This window comes from Elephas maximus, chromosome 1 (genome assembly GCF_024166365.1).
Source record: "Elephas maximus indicus isolate mEleMax1 chromosome 1, mEleMax1 primary haplotype, whole genome shotgun sequence".
In the NCBI taxonomy this organism is placed as follows: domain Eukaryota; kingdom Metazoa; phylum Chordata; class Mammalia; order Proboscidea; family Elephantidae; genus Elephas; species Elephas maximus.
This window is the reverse complement of record NC_064819.1, coordinates 97,734,285-97,753,531: the sequence shown is the minus strand read 5'-3', so window position 1 is coordinate 97,753,531 and position 19,247 is coordinate 97,734,285. Positions and strand designations below refer to the sequence as shown.

At 42.1% G+C, this 19,247-nt stretch overlaps 1 protein-coding gene and 1 pseudogene across 2 annotated transcripts in view; one reads left to right on the top strand and one right to left on the bottom strand.

The window, feature by feature from the left end:
- Positions 1-3,968: 3,968 nt before the first annotated feature.
- Positions 3,969-19,247, bottom strand: part of BLTP3A (bridge-like lipid transfer protein family member 3A) — a 91,661-nt gene continuing 76,382 nt past the window's right edge. The window contains exons 15-21 of one of the 2 annotated variants that reach the window (XM_049889050.1): positions 12,535-12,731; positions 8,880-9,031; positions 8,659-8,809; positions 5,390-5,652; positions 4,677-4,785; positions 4,444-4,550; positions 3,969-4,095 (exon numbers count right to left, since the gene is read on the bottom strand). In XM_049889050.1, coding sequence (XP_049745007.1) covers positions 3,970-4,095; positions 4,444-4,550; positions 4,677-4,785; positions 5,390-5,652; positions 8,659-8,809; positions 8,880-9,031; positions 12,535-12,731 — 1,105 coding nt within the window. In that variant the 3' untranslated portion in view covers position 3,969. Of the gene's footprint in view, positions 4,096-4,443; positions 4,551-4,676; positions 4,786-5,389; positions 5,653-8,658; positions 8,810-8,879; positions 9,032-11,340; positions 12,127-12,534; positions 12,732-19,247 lie in introns of those variants that run through there. The other variant, XM_049889130.1, reaches the window with a different exon arrangement.
- LOC126081210 (protein FAM98A-like) lies at positions 9,145-11,286 on the top strand (annotated as a pseudogene).

Sequence of the window (19,247 nt, the reverse complement as noted above, 5' to 3'; positions counted from 1 at the left end):
CACTAGCTACTATCCAGATCTACCCAGAGGTGAGTGGGATGAGTCCTATTTTAGCAAAAGGTGGGGGTAGCAACTGGTGAAGACCCTAGTCCCTGAAAGGATGGTGCATCACAACAGACTTTCTCAGATAATAATGACTATGCTAAATCACAAAGCAACAACACAGCTTTTGCAGTTCTCCAATAACCAGACGTCATCCTACTAGTTTGTGGACCAAAGGTTCAGTTGTTTCCATAGCTTTGTGATTTTACTAGAACTGATTTTAGACGTTTAAGCAAGTATTAAATAAGAAAAACAAAACACCTCAGTATGAAGATGTGGAATGGAAAGTTCCCATCATCACTATGGCAATATTTCAAACTACCTTCTTTCCACTACCCCCAGAACTAGCCTGAAGGGAAACTAATGGAAATAAGTTAAATGGAAGCACTTGTTATGGTGTTGGGGGGCGGGGGGCGGGGTGGTGGTATTTATCCCTAGTATATTCCATACACAGGAACCATTTTTTCAAGACCATGAGAAAGGAGACTTAAGGATTGGGCCATATGGCAAACTGAGTCAGACAGCATGCAGAGTAAAAGGCAGCCATCACATGAACAGAACGTACACCTTTTGTCTTAAGTCAGAGAAACTAGGTTAATTATTCCAGTGAGTTGGAAAGAGAACTCAGTAAGATGGATAACCATCCCTACAGCCCAGCTAAAGAGAGGATTTGCTCTCTAGTCCATATGCACTAAAACACATATCCCCAGTACATCCATGTAAACAGGAAATCTGGACAATCACAGATAATACATAGTCGTAAATACTTCACAGCTGAAATGGTAAGGTGCAGTGGCTGAAGTCTTTGAGGGATAGTGGTGCTATCACTTCAGACATTTGCTTGAGGTATTATTTCCTGTTCAGTCTTGCAGCTGAGATGGAAATCCAAGCAGTCCAAAGGGGCTGATGCTTATTTTTTCCTTCCATTATTTTTACATTTACCCTGAGGACTACCAACCAGTTCACGTTTCCTCATTATGAAAAAGTCTTTCCCCAATCAACAGGAATATGAAGTTATACAAGATGATTTTTACCAAAATCCCATGCGATAATGACCCCCGGCACATTTCCTGAGGGAAGATTTCAAGACACGATGGCCAAAGCTGCCAATTAAGGGAAGTCATAGTGTAAGATTCCAGTTGTCACATGAACAAGAGCTCCCGACTCCTTCGGAGGGCCCAGAAATCTGACTGAGCTCTGGCCATTAAAGGGTTAGCCTTACTGCTTGCTGGATTTGTTTACCCTGCCTCCTACCAAGCACAAGCTTAAGGTAAGGGTACACCATACATACCTGTCAGACATTTTCTTTGCATGGAGGGATGCCAGAGGGATATGGTGGGAGGGCAAGGGAAGAGACTCAAAATGTGATTTTAAACCAATTCAGGTGAACCTTAAGTTGAATAATTCTATTTCCTGTCTACTGGATCCATTCAGTTTAGTATTTTGCCTTTGAAGAAGCACTAAGGGGGAGTTTGTGGAGGTATGCAGTTACCCTCTCAGTTGTGTTAACACCAAATAGCTCTAATTTTCTACAGTCCCTCTTGGGAGGCTACTGTACAGGGATTCTTCTTAAACCTTCTGTGCCAATGTATAGTTTCTGCTGGCACCACTTCTTGGACAAAAAGCTTTTTAAGTTTCTGATTTGCTATGAGAAGTGCTTTCTTTTACCTAAGGCTCAAGGTACAACCCTAGAGCTAGCATTTCAGGACCTGGTGGACATGTCTTTGCTCTCACCTGGATATTTGATCCAGCACTCCCTCAGCTTTCATCTTTCCAGAATGGAGTCCATATTTTAAAAGATGTCTCCTCATGTGGAAATACCTCCACCCCTGATAATATTTGCTCTTAAACCTTCCCGTTTCCACCGTGTTTTATAAGTAAGATCATTAGAAATGTACAGACAACTAGATGATGACATAACCAGGGTTTTGTCTGAGGTGGTGTTTTCAGCATTGTCTCCAGGAGCCCCTCCTGATGATGCCTAGAGAGCAGTGGGGCTTTGGGCCACAGCAGCACATTGACCCCTGCTCCCTCTCCAGCAATGCCTAGCTTTCCTGAGTTTTAACAGAGCTCGTTACCTTAGCACTTGATGATTCTTCCATAAATACGTTACCTTATACTTGCCTACCCTGAACCTCATCCATCACTTTTCTGAGAGTTCTGTGACCCTCCTGTAGTTTTTTTTTTTGGCGGGGGGGGGGCAGATGGAGTAGGGCTTGTTTTGTTTTTTAAATCTCTTCTGGTTTGACCTTTCACTGCCTCAAAGTAGTGACATTTGATTTTATTATAAAGTCCTGCTTTCAAGTCATTTATAAAAGTCTTAAATAAGGTTGAACAAACATCAACCTTTAGGAAACTTCTATAGCATTCTTTCCAGAAAGGTGTTCCTTTATTCGTAAACCTCTAAATTGTTTTCTAAGCATGACAAATTAATCCCACCATCATATAACAACTCATGTTTTAAAAACTGTCTCAGTAAAGAACCTTGAGAAAGGTTCTTTAAAAGTTTGAATAAATTAAATCTGGTTTCTTCTTGAATTCATGTTTCTTTTTATCCTAAAAAAATAGAGTATATAAATTAGGTATGATTTCCCACAAAAGAACCGTTTTAGTTTTCCTTCAGTAGGTCATGTATGATTAAGATTTTAGTGACACCACTAACTCACTATTTTACCATCTCACCAAGTCAAGGTGAGTCAGCTGATGAACTTCTGTCCAATCGACACAGCTTGAAGTGTATCACAGAGCAGTAAGGATAAAGGTAGTGCTGGGGAAACATTAGATAGGAAAGAAAGCAGAGGGAAGCAGCTCTTTTATAGGGCTGGAGCAAAACCTAACTAGGCTGAAGGGTTGTTTTGTTTTTTATACTGAAGTCAAAATTACGTAATTAAGAAAAGCCACAGTGATGGGGGGCGTGGTTTGAGAGACAACAGATTGAGATGTTTATGTTAATTAATGTTTAAAACACATTTTCAGTCCCCAAACTACCAAGTGCTGAGGAGAGGGCTGGTAGAAAGTCACAGTATTGGGAAAGCAGATGTGCCAGGGACCCCGGGGAGACAGAGGAGATAACCTCTGAGACATGGCTATGAAGGAGGGGTGAGACTTCAGTGGACTGAGAGGCTCAGAATCAAGCCCCCTACTGATCCCTACCACATCATGCCTTCAATTTAGCCTAGCTCTGAGTGAGTACATTTTTCTTGATTTAAATTTCAAATATATTGTTATAGAGGGAGAAGATGGTACTAGCATTGCGCCCTCTAAATGATGCTTTCTACTCCAGCATCACAATGATGAAAGTGTAACAGAAAGAAAGCTTAACCTTGACAAATCTGATAGTAATATCAGCCAAGATGATAATGAGCTTGGTTTCCTTTCCCAAAAAAAGCAGAGTATATATCCCCCTTATTCTTGTCCCTCTCCTGGCCCCCACCTTGCTAGACTATTTCTTACTCTACTACCATGACCAAAGCTCAGGCCAAGGCCTATTCAGGTCCACTACAGGAAGCTCTGCTACATATAATCTTTGGTGGCTCTGTTGGTGACTGAGGAGGTGGGTACTTTTCCTTGATCACACAGGTTGTGGAAGAAGCAAATGTCTCTGCCTTGAAATCAGGAGGTGAAATGGCCCTACAGTGCCCGCAAGATTCCACCTAGTGTGCAGAAGGCTTTATATGTGTGAGAGATGACATCTGAGTCACGCCAAAGCTGCCCCCAGTTTCCTGGGATGTGGTCATGCTTTGCCCTGTCCTCTATCTGTGTTAGAATAGCTAGTAGAAAGTACACCCCCAAGGAGTGAGTCTGGCACCCCACAGCCTCTCCAGCATCCTTAGGCAGACTTATTCCACACTGAACGGAGCCTTCTGTCCTAGGTGGTGCTATTGCTGGTGATCTCTCTCCTTGGCACAAACGGCTGAGCCGCTGCTGTCAGAGCTCAAAGAGGGGGTTATACTTCCTAATCTCCTGAAGAAGTTTTTCTTTATCCTGGTTGACATTAGCCAATGCTTGTTTGGTTTCTTTAAGTTCCTTTTGTAGGGTAGGCAGTTCTTTCACCTGAGGAACAATAAGTAGTTCACAGTTAATGAGCAGAATAGGGTAACACCATGTTGCAACAACAGCCAGTAAGGGAGACAGGAAGGAAGAATCCAAACAGAAAAATCTACGAGTTAGGTCAATGACCCAGAGAACCCAACAGGTGGAATATGTGATCAGCAACCACTCAACTCTAGCTCTTGACTTGCGGCCTCTATTCATCATTTCTAGAAGCTGTTGCCAGGTGACAGGAGCCCAAACCACCCAGAAACAGCACAGCAACATTTTCAGCCCCTGGGGTTTTACCAGCTTCCAAGATTATAGCCCCTAAGCACTTATGGAAAAGGTACTCTTGAGTTTTGTCCTCACCTGCTGTCCAAAAGCCTCCCCTGTGGGCACCAGAAACACCTGTTCTTTTGGGGGCTGCCTCTTCTCACTTTTAAGTACTTCTGTTGATGGTCTGTCCTGAGCGGCAGCTAGAAAAAAGGTAAATGTTCTAGGTGTCACACTGCTGCCAATACCCAGATAGTTCTGAGCTGTCAGTTATTCCCTCACAAGAGAAAAAACGCAGAGAAGCAATGAGGCTTACAAGCCTGACTCACCGCCTAGGTGGAACACACCATCATCACTCCGCTTCAGCACAACGTGCTCCATGGCTACAGTGATGGGGATAGGGCCTGGGGATGTTGGATAGATGGGGGGGATATCATCCTGCAGGAAGAGAAGGAAACCGTATGATGCGCCCAGCCAGCTCCGGGCAACTTAGATAACACAACCCATCCTGCTACCCATTCAGCTTGAAGCACTTTTATGTTGTTATTTCTCCATAGCTTCTTGCAAAGTATGAAAGTTACAACTGAGTCCCATTCTAGAGTGAAACTGAGGCTCAGATAACCTAATGGCTTGTACATTGTCATGCTCCAAGCCAAAGACAGGGCTAGGGTAACATGGTCTCCTCACTTGAACTCAGGGCTTTCTGACAGCAACACCCATTTATATAGTACTAAAACACTGATGAAGCCCTAGTGGTGCAGTGGTTAGGGGCTCAGCTGCTAATCAAATGGTCAGCAGTTCAAATCCACCAGCCTCTCCTTGGAAGCCCTATGGGGCAGTTCTACTCTGTTCTATAAGGTTGCTATGAGTTGGGATCGACTCTACGGCAACAGGTTTAGAACACTGACGAAGAATGCTGGTGTGCATTTTCTCACTTGATTCTGACCATATTTTATGGTGGCAAGGGATGAAGTTGACAGCTGTCACTGCCAGAATTTCCTCCTCAATAAAGTCCAGAGGAAAAAAGCAAGGTTCTTCTCACCTTTAGGGTAATCCTGGAGTTCAGGAGCTCAATCTGCATGGGGACCACCACTGGAATCTCCTCATCCTCCAAGAAGGGCCCCAGCCCATTGAGCACCGACGTGAGCAGCTCTAAGTCACAGCCATGAAACAACAAGTGCAGGAAGCCATTCTGTATGGCCAGGGGGGAATGAACAGCTGCACCAGGCCCCACCTCAAAGCGAAGGCCCACAGCTGGCCTGATGTGGCCAGTCTTCGAAGTTGAGGATTCCTGAAAACTTGTTCCTTTGAGAGGAAAGACAGAAGGAAAAGATGTTAACAGCCAGGGACTGTTCTAAGCACTTTACATATACTTACTATTCATAACAATTCTATGCCAAAAGTATTATCGTTATCCCCATCTTATAGATGTAAGAACTAAGGCACAGAGAATAACTTGCCCATATTTATACAACTAGAAAATAGCAAGGCTAAGATTTGAACCCAAGCAAAGTCAATGGACTTAGCCACATTAGTGTAATGCCACTCAAGGTAGAAGGGAGATTAAGGGGTAATAAAAAGCTGGCCTTGCTATGAATGAGGTGCTGGGCTAATCGCCAAGGGAAAGCTCTTAAAATATAGGACCTTCACTTAAACGCTAGCAGGCAGCCATCTAAGATGCATCGATTGGTCTCAACCCACCTGGAGCAAAGATGAATGAAGAACACCAAAGATACAAGGCAGTTATGGGCCCAGGAGACAGAAAGGGCCATATAAACCAGAGACATCAGCTTGAGACCAGAAGAACTAGGTGGTGCCTGGCTACAACCGACGACTGCCCTGACAGGGAACGAAACAGAGAACCCCTGAGGGAGCAGGAGAGCAGTAGGATGCAGACCTCAAATTCTCGTAAAAAGACCAGGCTTAATGGTCTGACTGAGACTGGAGGGACCCCAGAGGTCATGTTCCCCAGACCTTCTGTTAGCCCAAGACAGGAACCATTCCTGAAGCCAATTTTTCAGACAGGGATTGGACTGGGCTATGGGATAGAAAATGATACTGATGAAGAGTGAGCTTCTTGGATCAAGTAGACACATGAGACTGTGGGCAGCTCCTGTCTGGAGAGGAGATGAGAAGACAGAGGGGGTCAGAAGCTGGCCAAATGGACATGAAAAGAGAGTGGAGGGAAGGAGTGTGCTCTCATTCAGGGGAGAGCAACTATGAGTATATAGCAAGGTGTATATAAATTTTTTTATGAGAGACTGATGATTTGTAAACTTTCACTTAAAGCACAATAAGAATTTATATATATATAGGACCTTCAACTCGGCTAAATGTGTATGTTTCTTCCTTTATCAAAGTCTTTGTCTTCTCATCTCTCCCTGATAGAGCCAAGTAGGATCTATACCAACCTCTCCAAAACTCCATAAAGAACAATCCCAGGTATAGCCAAGGATATGGAATAGTGTATACGCTTATGAGACTATGAATTGGTACAACCACTTTGGAAAACAATTTGGTATTATCTGGTAAAGTTGAAGCTGTACCTGTCCTAATGATCTAGAAATTATATCCTCAGGAGTATAACCCTGGAGAAACTCTTGAACATGTGTATCAGGAGACATGAACAAGGTTGTTTATGGCAATTCTATTTGAAATAGCAGAAAAAAGAAAAAGAAACAACTCAAATGCCTGTTCAGAAAAGACTGAAAAGGTAAACACTGGTAATGAGCACAAGCGACCTTTTTAGAGTGATGAAACGTTCCAAAATTGGATTGTGGTGAGTATAACTGCCCCACAGAGTTCCCAAAGCTATAATCTTTACAGGAACAGACTGCCACATCTTTCTGCAGCAGAACAGCTGTTGGGTTCAAACTGGCAACCTTTTGGTTGGCAGCCAAGCATTTAACCAGTGCTCCACCAGGGCTCCCTGATGTTTCACAGCTCTGTAAATTTACTAAAAATTTATCAAACTGTATACTTAAAATGAAGGCCCTGGTGATGGAATGGTTAAGCACTTGGCTGCTAACAAAGGTCGGAGATTTGAATCTACCCAGCCACTCCAAAGGAGAAAGACCTGGTGATCTGCTGCCATAAAGATGGCAGCCTAGGAAACCCTATGGGGCAGTTCTACTGTCATATAGGGGCACATGAGTCAGAATCGACAGCATACAACAACAACAACAACATTTAAAATGAGTTTTATACTATGTAAATGATACACCACTAAAGCCATTTTTTAAAAAAGTAAAAAAGGGTATTACTTATACAACAGAATATTATATAGTAGTGAAAATGTGCAGTATAGCTAACTCAATAACAGAAGAATTTCAAGAATATCATGTTAAGTGAATGAAGCAAGCCACAAAAGAATATAAACTATGATTCTGTTAAGATAAACTCAAGGAGCAGGTGGAAGGGAGGAGAAAAGGAGGCCTCAATGCTTAGGGGACACTGAGCTTATATTAAGGATGATGGAAAAAATTGGGAACAAATAAGAGTGATAGTTGAACAACATGATGAACATAATATCACTAAACTGTACATGTGAAGACCGTTGAAATGGCTAATGTTCTGTTACACAGATATATTTACCACATTAAAAAAGAATAATAATTTTAAAACCTCCAAAGCTAAATGGTACATTGATACAAACACATGTAGAAAAATTGTAAAGCAAGGGAATAATACACACAGAATCCAGGCTAGTGATTACCTCTGATGGGTAAGGGACAGAGAAAGATCAGGAGAGGGCCTCCCAGGGACTCCAAAGGTAAAGGCACTGTTCTATTTATTAAGCTAGGTGGTAACTACATGGGCTCAATGTATTGCTATTTTTGTGCCTTACATATATTTTATAAGTATCATTTAGTATCTACTTGATATTTTAATAAATAATTTTAAACAAATCATTTAACATGAGTCCAGATTTTTCCTGATCATCTTTTAAAGTATAAATGATCATTTACATCAAAGGACTGATTCTGAGTAACAGGAGTTCCCTGATCAGATACGGTTTTATGTTAGCAGCCACACAAACAAAAAAGTGGATACTGTCCTGTAAAAGTGAAGGAGTGCCAGGGAAGTGAAGGTGGAGAACAGCCAAGTGAAAGCAGGGCCCCAGAAAGAGCTCTGGAGAGCTCCGTGTGGAAAGGAGGCTTCACTGGAGTTCTTTCCATAATGGCTGCTGGAGAAAAGGGCCAAAGGCTTGGCACTCTGGCAGCTGTCCTTAGAACAGTGACAGGCAGAAGTTAAGCTATGGCTGCACCCAGACAAATCCCACCAGCTCTCCTGGAATGCTGCCATCCTCACCTGGGCACTGTCCCTGCAGGAACTGCCAGAGTCCCATGGTACCCAGCTGCTGAAAGGCCAGTTCCTCTGCTTGCAGGGCCACTGTCACATCCTCGCCACGTACCTCAATCCCAAAAGACACCTCATTCACCTTCAGGACTAGAACTGAGACCTGTAAAAGGAGACTCTCTTAGTTCTGAGTCCCAAGCCTACCCTCTGCAGAGAAGAGCAGAGCAGCTTACCGGGTGGAGACTGAGGTCTCCACTGGGTGAGACTGAACTCTTCACCTCTGGTGACCCCTGGCCATAATTATCCACAATAGGGCTCCCTCGAACGCCAGCATCATCCAAGACATTCTGAGGAGATCCTGGAAGGAGAGATTCTGGACCAGACTCTGCATGAGAAAGGGGACAAAAGTGTTCAAAAGTCAAAAAATCCTGTTCAATAATCAATTGTAAAAACAAAACATTTATGCCATTTATGAGACAACTGGAAATTTGAAGACTAACTGGATATTTGATAAATTTTTTAAATTACTGTTAATTTTTTAAAGTGTGATAATGGTATGTGTTCATACTTGGAAAAAGTCTATACCTTTTAGAGATGCAAAATGAAAATATTTATGGGTAAAATTATATTATGTTTGGAATTTGCTTCAAAGTAGATGGGAGGAAGGAAACCGAGCAGAAGTGTGTATGAAACAAGAATGGCTGTGGGTTCTTAGTTGAAGCTAAGTGATGGGTATATAATGATTCATTAGTTGATGCTGTGAACTTCTGCACATATCTGAAATTTCCCACAAGAGGTTATATAATGGCAAAAACAAAATGGGAACCACCATCTCACTTAAAAAAAATAGTGCATTCTCTTATGATCTTCTTTTCATTTTGACACTCTTAAAGGACCATTTAATAAGTTTCTATTTGAATAAGCTGAAAGAACAAGGGTAACTTCCAGAGGTGACTGATTTAACTCCTAAATGTTATTCATTTTCTCAGCCAAAAAAAGTTGCTAGTTATTTTCCAACAATAAAATACACAGGTGGGCATAAAAACAGACAACAGGTTGCCAGGAAGAGGGGAACTTGATGACTCAGAAATGTGAATAGCAGTGTAGCATGGAATGTGACCTCACAGAGACTGACATCTTGGAGTCACTGGAAGATCTAGGTTACAAGGGTCCATTGTTAGATGATGGCATGTTGTCTCAGGCAGTCTCTGGTGGAGCCAGTTCCCTGGAATTTACCAAATTCTGTGGCTGGCTGGTGTCTGAATTAAGAGTGCTCTGTAAACTAGACAAAAATGTGCAAGCAACTAACAGCCCGAGTGAAGCTGAAGAATTCCGTCCTGAGCGTACCTCATTTTAGAACTAGCAGCTACCAGAATGCTCTGTGTGAATGCTCCTCCGAAAAAAGCTCAAGAAGGAGGCGGCAGTGAGGTCTTTCAAGAGTTGAAAGGCCTATGTATTGCTCTAGGAATGACCAAACCTCCAGCCAATATTAGGGATTGAAAAAAAATTAAAGGAGACATTAGCAAAAGTTTCACCTGATCACATGGGAAAGCCTTTACTGAAGAAGCCAATGGGACCAGCCCAATGGGAAAAGATTGAACTAACTAACCAAGCCATAGCCAATGAATATGAAATTTGGAGAAAGCTGCTAATAAAAATTTAGCTGTCACTGTGCAGTCCTTTGGCTGATCTGACAGAGCTAAGAGTCAGATAGAAAAATAAGCAAAGTTTTACCAGCCAAAACGCTCAGTCTTATCTCCTAAAAGTACTACTTCTGTTGCCCATCTTTTGGCCACAAGACAAGACTTGTCAAAGATTTTAAGGACAAGCAGTGGCTCCATTAGAGAAAAGACTGCCTGTGCTAGTCATTGATGGGCAAGGTGCCTGACAGAAGTGGTAAACCCAATGAAATTGAACCTCTACCCCCAGAGATGCCACCATGGCAAGATGGCCTCAGCAGTTAGCAGGAGGCCAAGGAGGGAGAGGTAGTTATGAACATTCCTGTATGGATGATAAGGCAGTCATGAACAAGGAGGAGGGAGAGGTAGACATGGTGGCTATGACCACAGTCGTCAAGGGGGAGGAAGAGGAACTAAGTGTCAAGGAAGCTGGACAGATGGAGGGAGTGAAGGAGGAGGTGGCTACCAAGATTGTGGTAACTGGGATTTGGGTTTCCAGCATGGTGGTTATCACGGTGGCCACAGTGGTGGCTATCAAGGCGGTGATTATGGTGGTTTCCAAACAACTTTGTATGCAGGAAGTAGATACCAGGGTGGTAGAGACCAGCAGGACAACAGATACCAAGATGGTGGGCACTGTGGTGATAAGGGCACTGGTCGTAGAGGGAGAGGTGGTTGTGGAGGCTGAGAGAAGGCTGGGGAGGAAGGAGGAGCCAGAGTTATCACCACTTCCAGCACGGAGGTTACCAGTATAATCATTCTGGATTTGGACAGGGAAGACATTATCCTAGTTGAGGCTGTAGAACCTTAACATTTTGCTAGAGCTCAAATAATAGAAACTTAGTTTCCAAACTCTGAATCCAGAATCTATTCTGAATTAATGTAACGTCACAGGTGGCCAGCAGATTCCTGCTTGGCATAAGCATTTGCAGGTCATCATTCAGTTCTGCTGGGTTTTTTTTAATGGATTTACATAATGCTGTTTACTTGAAAAACACATACAGCATCTCTCCTTTATATAAAGAATTTTTTTAAAAGGTAATAAAAGTTGCCTTTAATCTTTGACCAGTAGACCAATTCCACAGTCAGTTTCAATATGCAGTTTTGAAAATGAGGATTCTCCTAGATTTTTTTAGATTTACAACTTGGAAACCTTCCTCATATTAGCAATCCACCGATACGTGTTTTGCTAAAAGTATTCTAATATCTATTCTCCAAGCACGGTTTTGCCCCTGGCTGGCTTTTTTATTCTGAGTTATGCCACATCTGCTTCGTGATTGAACTTTTAGGTCTGCTGCTGTTAAACGAGCTGTTCTGCAGATGGCACTCAGTAGCCTTATCCTGTTGATGGAATACTGTACCATATGCTCAACTCCGAAAACCCTGAACATGGCCAAAATCCATAAAGATTACACAAGCAAACCATGTTGTGAACCTATAGTACTTGTAGGCATCCAGTTAGGTATAGCAATTCAATCTGAACTACATCCTCCCAAAACAAGTTCCTCCTTCGACCTTTATTTTACTTGAAATCTGCTAGAAGAAACAGAAACTAAATTTTGTTTTATGCATGAGTTAATACCACTGGCCCAGTAAATACAAGTTAGTTTGCTTTGGGCAGGAGACTTTCTGCAATGGGAGAAATGCACTACCTACCAAGTAAGAAGACATACTTTTGCTTCATGCAGGAGGCCCTTTATTATTGCTGCAGAAAAGAAAAGTTTGGCTGAGCTGATGTATTATATTCTCCTTTACTGAAATCTCCATGATGCTTCTTGCTGGGTTTTTGTACACATAAATGCTGTCATAAACATTGAAAGAGGTGTGTTTCGTGTGAAAGGTGAGCAATAAGGTATCTGTACATTCAAAACAAAAAAAGACAACAAACACACACCAATGACCAATGACACCAGGCACAAAGCTAATCCTGCTGCTGTGGCTCCACGGCTGTAAGAATCATGCTCTCTCCTTTAGTCTAAGCCTCTTTTTGTGATAAAGGTCATGTACTAACCAATAATCTAGTAGATGTGGGAGAAAGCCAGAGCCACAAATCCATTAAAAAAAAAAAATCTTTTTTGAAGAGGGCATGGTTTAAGAAAACATGTTTTATCAAGTTGCAGCTCCTTTTGAATCCTGCTGATCTGAATACAGGTAGCAAGACAGCCCTTTTTGGACTTCTGCAATTCTGCCTGGCTCTGCTTCCACTTACCAGCCTCCACGAGCATCACAAAGCCATCACTGCCATCGCTGTCCACTGAAATCTGGTCTTCAGGGCCACTGCTATCCAATGAGACACCATCAAATGACTGCTGAGACACTGTCCTCTTCATGGAGAAAAAGCGGAGTCGGGCGGCACCTCCGCTCACTGGTGCTGTCACCCCCTCATCTGTCTTGGCCATGGGCTCCCTGTTTTAAAAAATAAAACAAAAACCACTAATGTGGCTTAGGAGACATATTTGTCCCCACCTCCTTGCAACACCCACCCAGACAGTTCATGTGAACATAAGCAGTGACCTCACCTAAAAAAAAAAAGAAAAAAATTTTTTTTTTCACCTAACACAAATTTTTTTTTTTTTTTAACACATAACTATAAAGGGATCATGCCATTTTTCAACCATTGGCTTTTCTGAATCCTTTTATTCCAGCATCTTAAATTGGATAAGCAGCTCTCTCATGTCAACATTAAATGTCAAGGTTATTCAAGATCATTCCATACAGAGAAGACACCAGCTAACTACATCCCCAGAGCTCATGGGTGGCACCTGAAGCCGCCACCCCCATTCATTTCACAAATATATACTGAATAACTTCTGTACACAGGCACCATACTATGCACAGGGCAAAGATGGGGGAGTGGATAAAATGATGACTAAGACAGCACTTATCCTTAAAGAATTCATAACCTCTCAGGAAAAAGTAGACGTACATAAATAACAATACCACATGATAGTATGTCACATATGCCATAAGAGACACATGGGGTCACAGGCCAAAGGCTGGGTATATCAGAGAGGAGAAAGGGATGGCTTTGTGGAAAGAGATGGCACTTGAAGGACTGTGAAAGTAAGAGATAAGGAAGAGGGCATTCCGTAGAGAACAAACAGCGTAAGCAAATGCATGGATGCCAGAAAACAAAAACTACTTTTGGAGACTAGTAAGTAGCTCAGCCTAGGTGGAGTGCAGGTTTCATTAGGGAGAGTAATGGAAGATAAAGTTATGCCAACAGGTATAACACAGTGGGGGAAAAAAACCTTTAAAGAATGTTTAGTCCCATTTTACTCACATTTTACAGATAAAGAAACTAATCCAAGCCTGCAGTTAAAGAGGGATTAACAAAAACTCGTCTCTTAACGTCCCACTAATGCTTTTTTCACATTCCTACATGGGTTACAGCCATATTTTACAGACAGCCCTGAACAAAAGTTTACATACATGAAAATACTTTGAAAACTGTAAAGTGCCATATGGATATAGCATAATAATTGACTATGCCACCCTAAGGAGTTCAAACAAAATTCAGGGGGTATAAGGAAAAAGCCTAAAGGTTTTACAGTTGGGAGATAACAAGATCATACATACGTTTCAGGACATTTGACCTAGCATTTTGAAATAATCTAGAGAGGAGAAGACTTCCAGTGAGGAAATCAATTAATGGTTTACTAAAATAGTCCTGTCTGTGGGGACTGACAGGAAACACTAATGTGAGAGATCCCTAGAGCAGGGCTCTCAAAGTATGGTCCTGGTCAGAGCAGCAGCATCAAGGGAGGACTGTTAGAAATGCAAATTCTTGGGACCCATCAGACCCACAGGGCCACTATGAGTCTGAATGGACTCGACAGCAATGGGTTATCTAGACTTACTGAATGAGGAACTCTGGGAGTGGGGCCCAGCAATCTGTTTTAACAAGCCCTCTGGGCAATTCTGATGCACACTCAGAGAACCACTGCTGCAGGAATTATGCCAAAAAAAAAATGCCCAGAACCGAACAAATAACTGGAAGAAACAAAAAGCTAAAACGTTGAGCCTGGTTGAGCAAGAGAATGGTGTTACCAAAAGAAGAAAGGCAGGTCTAGAAAGGGGTAAAGAATTTACTCTCATATATGTGAGGTTTGAGGTACCCCTGGGAGATCCACATGGAGCTAATGTCCACTAGATAGTTTTAAATGAAGACCAGGGATTGTTGTTGTTAGGTGCCATCAAGTCAGTTCCAATTCATAGCAACCCCATGTACAACAGAAGGAAATGCTGCCCAGTCCTGCGCCATCCTCACAATTGTTGCTATGTCTGAGCCCATTGTTGCCGCCGCCGTGTCAGTCCATCTCGTTGAGGGTCTTCCTCTTTTTTGCTGACCCTCTGCTTTACCACACACGATGTCCTCCTCCAAGGACTGGTTCTTCCTGATAATATGTCTTGCCATTCTCACTTCCAAGGAGCATTCTGGCTGTACTTCTTCCAAGGCAGTCGTGTTCATTCTTCTGGCAATCCACGGCATATTCAATATTCTTCACCAATACCATAATTTAAAGGCATCAATTCTTCTTCAGTCTTCCTTATTTATAGTCTGGCTTTCACAAGCATATGAGGTGACTGAATAAACCATGACTTGAGTCAGGCACACCTTAAGTCCTCAAAGTGACATCTTTGCTTTTCAGCAGATTTGCTCAATGCAATACATCATTTGATTTCTTGACTGCTGCTTCCATGGGTGTTGATTGTGGATCCAAATAAAATGAAAACCTTGACAACTTCAACATTTTCTCCATTTATCATGATGTTGCTTATTGGTCCAGTTGTGAGGATTTTTACTTTCTTTATGCTGAGGTGTAATCTATACTGAGGGCTGTAGTCTTTGATCAGGGGAGGGGAGGGAAATCACAACTGGAAATATAGGCTATAGCAGAAATAAGGAGATGGATAAAATAACCTAGACAGAACAGTAATAGTCTGATAACAAACCTTATGGAAGTTTGGCAAATGTATCAAGAACCTTAAAAATATTTATAGCCCTTGACCCAATAATTCCACTTCTAGGTTTTTATTCTAAAGAAAGATTCAGCTATGCACAATATACACAAAGAGTAATGCTCACAAAAATAAGGATATTTAACACTGCATTAGTTCTACCTGAGAAAAATCAAACAGACTAAATGAACCAAATTGTGGACTGGCTGAATAAATTATGATAGACTACATATGCTAGACTACAACATGCAATTGAAAATCATGTATTCAAATACCTAATGAATGAGAAAATATTCAAAATAAAACATTAAGTGAAAAAAGTAGGATACAATACTATAGAAATAATATAATTCTATTTTTGTAAAAATGATATTTGTGTATATACACATATAAACATTCACACAGACACATAAACATATGTGTAAAAATTAGAAGGAACCCAAACATAAATAGTGGCTATCTCTGGATAATATTGTTACAAGTGATTTTTATGTTTTTTTCTTTATTCTGCTCTGTATTTTCTACATTGTCAATACAATGAACATAAATCATTTTTATAATTTAAAAAATAAGAGTTATGACAAAAAGTGATCAGAATATGGAAGCCTAGCCCTGGGGAATATCTACATTTGCAGCATAAAAGGAAGAAGACAGCAGCCAAGGAAAAAGAGAAGACTCCCTCAGAGAAGTGAAAGTAACAGGGTGATGTCACAAATCCTCAGAAAGGTCTGATGAGCAATGCCAGGCACCACAGAGAAGTCCAAGAGAAGACCGACTGAGAAAGGGCCACCACCCTGAGCAGTGAGGAAGTCACTGTTAATGTTTAAAAAGGAGCTTTTATCACACCTTTCTTCTTTATTTTTCACCTCTCCTCTTTTCCCATCTCCCTTACTCTTCTCCATCTAGAAAAGGCAGCACAATTTGGTGATTAGGAGTTCTGGCTTTTAATCCTCACCCCACCACCCACAAGCTGTGTGATCCTGAGCAAGTTCTTTACCTCTCTGAGCCTCAGTATCCCCATCTGTAAAATGGGGAGAGATATTAGTACCTGGCTTAGAGGGTTTTTATAAGAATTTATTGAGTTAATATTGTAAATATTCAGAACAATGCCTGGTACTTGGAAAGCACTTGATAAATGTTGGCTGGGATTATTATACTATGCAGCCCTTTCAGTTTTCCTCTCTTCTTCCTTTTAAGCTTTTTTTTTTTTTTTTTTACGCCTAGCAGGTACTAGCAACCAATATGCATTGCTTAGACGCGCTTAAGACAATTCACTTAGACAAAAGCTATAATGCCACTGATCTTCAAATCATGCTTGCTAAACCAGAAGGTGTCCCAGCAAAGATTTTTCTTAGGACCATCATCTCGGGGAACATCTAGCTCAATTGGCATAACATAATTTATATAAAAAAATGTTCTACATTCTACTTTGGTGAGTAGCATCCGGGGTCTTAAAAGCCTGTGAGCAGCCGTCTAGGATAGTCCACTGGTATCACCCCTTCGGAAGCAAAGAAGAATAAAAAAAACTAAAGATACAAGGGAAAGATTAGTATCAAGGACTAGTGGACCACATCTACCACAGCTTCCACCAGACTGAGTCCAGTACAACTAGATGGTGCCCAGCTACCACCACAGACTACACTGACAAGGATCATGATACAGGGTCCTGGACACAGGTGGAGAAAAACATAGAACAAAATTCTATCTCAAAAAGAAAGACCAGAGGAGAGGCGGGGCCAAGATGGCGGACTAGGTGGACGCTACCGCGGATCCCTCTTGCAACAAAGACTCGGAAAAAAAGTGAATCGATCACATACATAACAATCTACGAACTCTGAAGAACAAACACAGACTTAGAGACGGAGAACGAACAACTACGGGCAGACAGCGATCGTTTTCAGAACCAGGAGCCAGGGTACCAGGCAGGTGACCTTCGGAGCCCGATCTGGGGCAGAGCCCAGGGGGGCAGATGGCACAGACAAGGGGCCCAGCCCTACCCCCCGAACTCATCCCGGGAGGGAGCCTAGCTGGTTGGCGTGGGCAGCATAGCGGCGCAATCGGTGGGAGAAGCACCCGGGAGGCAGTAACTGATCTTGGAGCGGGGAGAGCACCATCCCAGCTGGGGAGCCGTCCCGCCGGGAGTTTGGCAGGAAGCGGGCGTGGCGTGAGCGTGGGGATCAGCTATATTTCCCTAAAGTGACCCCGGGGGCGGGCCCAGACGTTCGTGCGGGCGACGCCCACCCAGTTCGCGCAAGCGGTGCGGCGCACCGGAGGGAGAAGTCCCCGGGAGGAAGTGACTGGTCTCAGAGCGGGGAGAGCAGCGTCCCAGCCGGGGAGCCGTCCCGCTGGGATTTTGGCAAGCGTGGGCGGAGCGTGAACGCGGGAATCAGCTCTATATTCTGAGGTGCTACACTCCTAGCTCTCTGATCCCTCCCCCACCCTCCCCAGGCGGCTCCATTAACATCCGAATACCCTGAGCCAGAGGGAGAATTCAGATAGGGATCTGACTGCATTTTTTTTTAGCGATTACCTGGAAAAACTAGTTTCCCAGTGATGGCTCGGAGACAGCAGTCCATATCAAACCACATAAAGAAACAGACCATGACAGCTTCTCCAACCCCCCAAACAAAAGAATCAAAATCTTTCCCAAATGAAGATACAATCCTGGAATTATCAGATACAGAATATAAAAAACTAATTTACAGAATGCTTCAAGACATCACAAATGAAACTAGGCTAACTGCAGAAAAAGCCAAGGAACACACTGATAAAACTGTTGAAGAACTCAAAAAGATTATTCAAGAACATAGTGGAAAAATTAATAAGTTGCAAGAATCCACAGAGAGACAGCATGTAGAAATCCAAAAGATTAACAATAAAATTACAGAATTAGACAACGCAATAGGAAGTCAGAGGAGCAGACTCGAGCAATTAGAATGTAGACTGGGACTTCTGGAGGACCAGGGAATCAACACCAACATAGCTGAAAAAAACTCAGATAAAAGAATTAAAAAAAATGAAGAAACCCTAAGAATCATGTGGGACTCTATCAAGAAGGATAACTTGCGAGTGACTAGAGTCCCAGAACAGGGAGGGGGGACAGAAAACACAGAGAAAACAGTTGAAGAACTCCTGACACAAAACTTCCCTGACATCATGAAAGACAAAAGGATACCTATCCAAGATGCTCATCGAACCCCATTTAAGATTGATCCAAAAAGAAAAACACCAAGACATATTATCATCAAACTTGCCAAAACCAAAGACAAACAGAAAATTTTAAAAGCAGCCAGGGAGAAAAGAAAGGTCTCCTTCAAGGGAGAATCAATAAGAATAAGTTCAGACTACTCAGCAGAAACCATGCAGGCAAGAAGGGAATGGGACGACGTATACAGAGCACTAAAGGAGAAAAACTGCCAACCAAGGATCATATATCCAGCAAAACTCTCTCTGAAATATGAAGGAGAAATTAAGATATTTACAGATAAACACAAGTTTAGAGAATTTGCAAAAACTAAACCAAGACTGCAAGAAATGCTAAAGGAGATTGTTTGGCCTGATGACCAATAATATCAGGTACCAGCACAATACAAGGTCACAAAACAGAACGTCCTGATATCAACGCAACTCAAATAGGGAAAGCACAAAAACAAACAAATTAAGATTAATTCTGAAAAATAAATAAATAAACAAAATAATACACATAACAGGGAATCATGGAAATCAATAGATAAACGATCACAATAATCAAAAAGAGGGACTAAATATAGGAGGCATTGAACTGCCAGATGGAGAGTGATATAAGGCGATATAGAACGATACAAGTTAGGTTTTTACTTAGAAAAATAGGGGTAAATAACAAGGTAACCACAAAAAGGAATATCAATTCCATAACTCAAGAAAAAAGCCAAGAAAAACGTAACGACTCAACTAACATAAAGTTAAACATTATGAAAATGA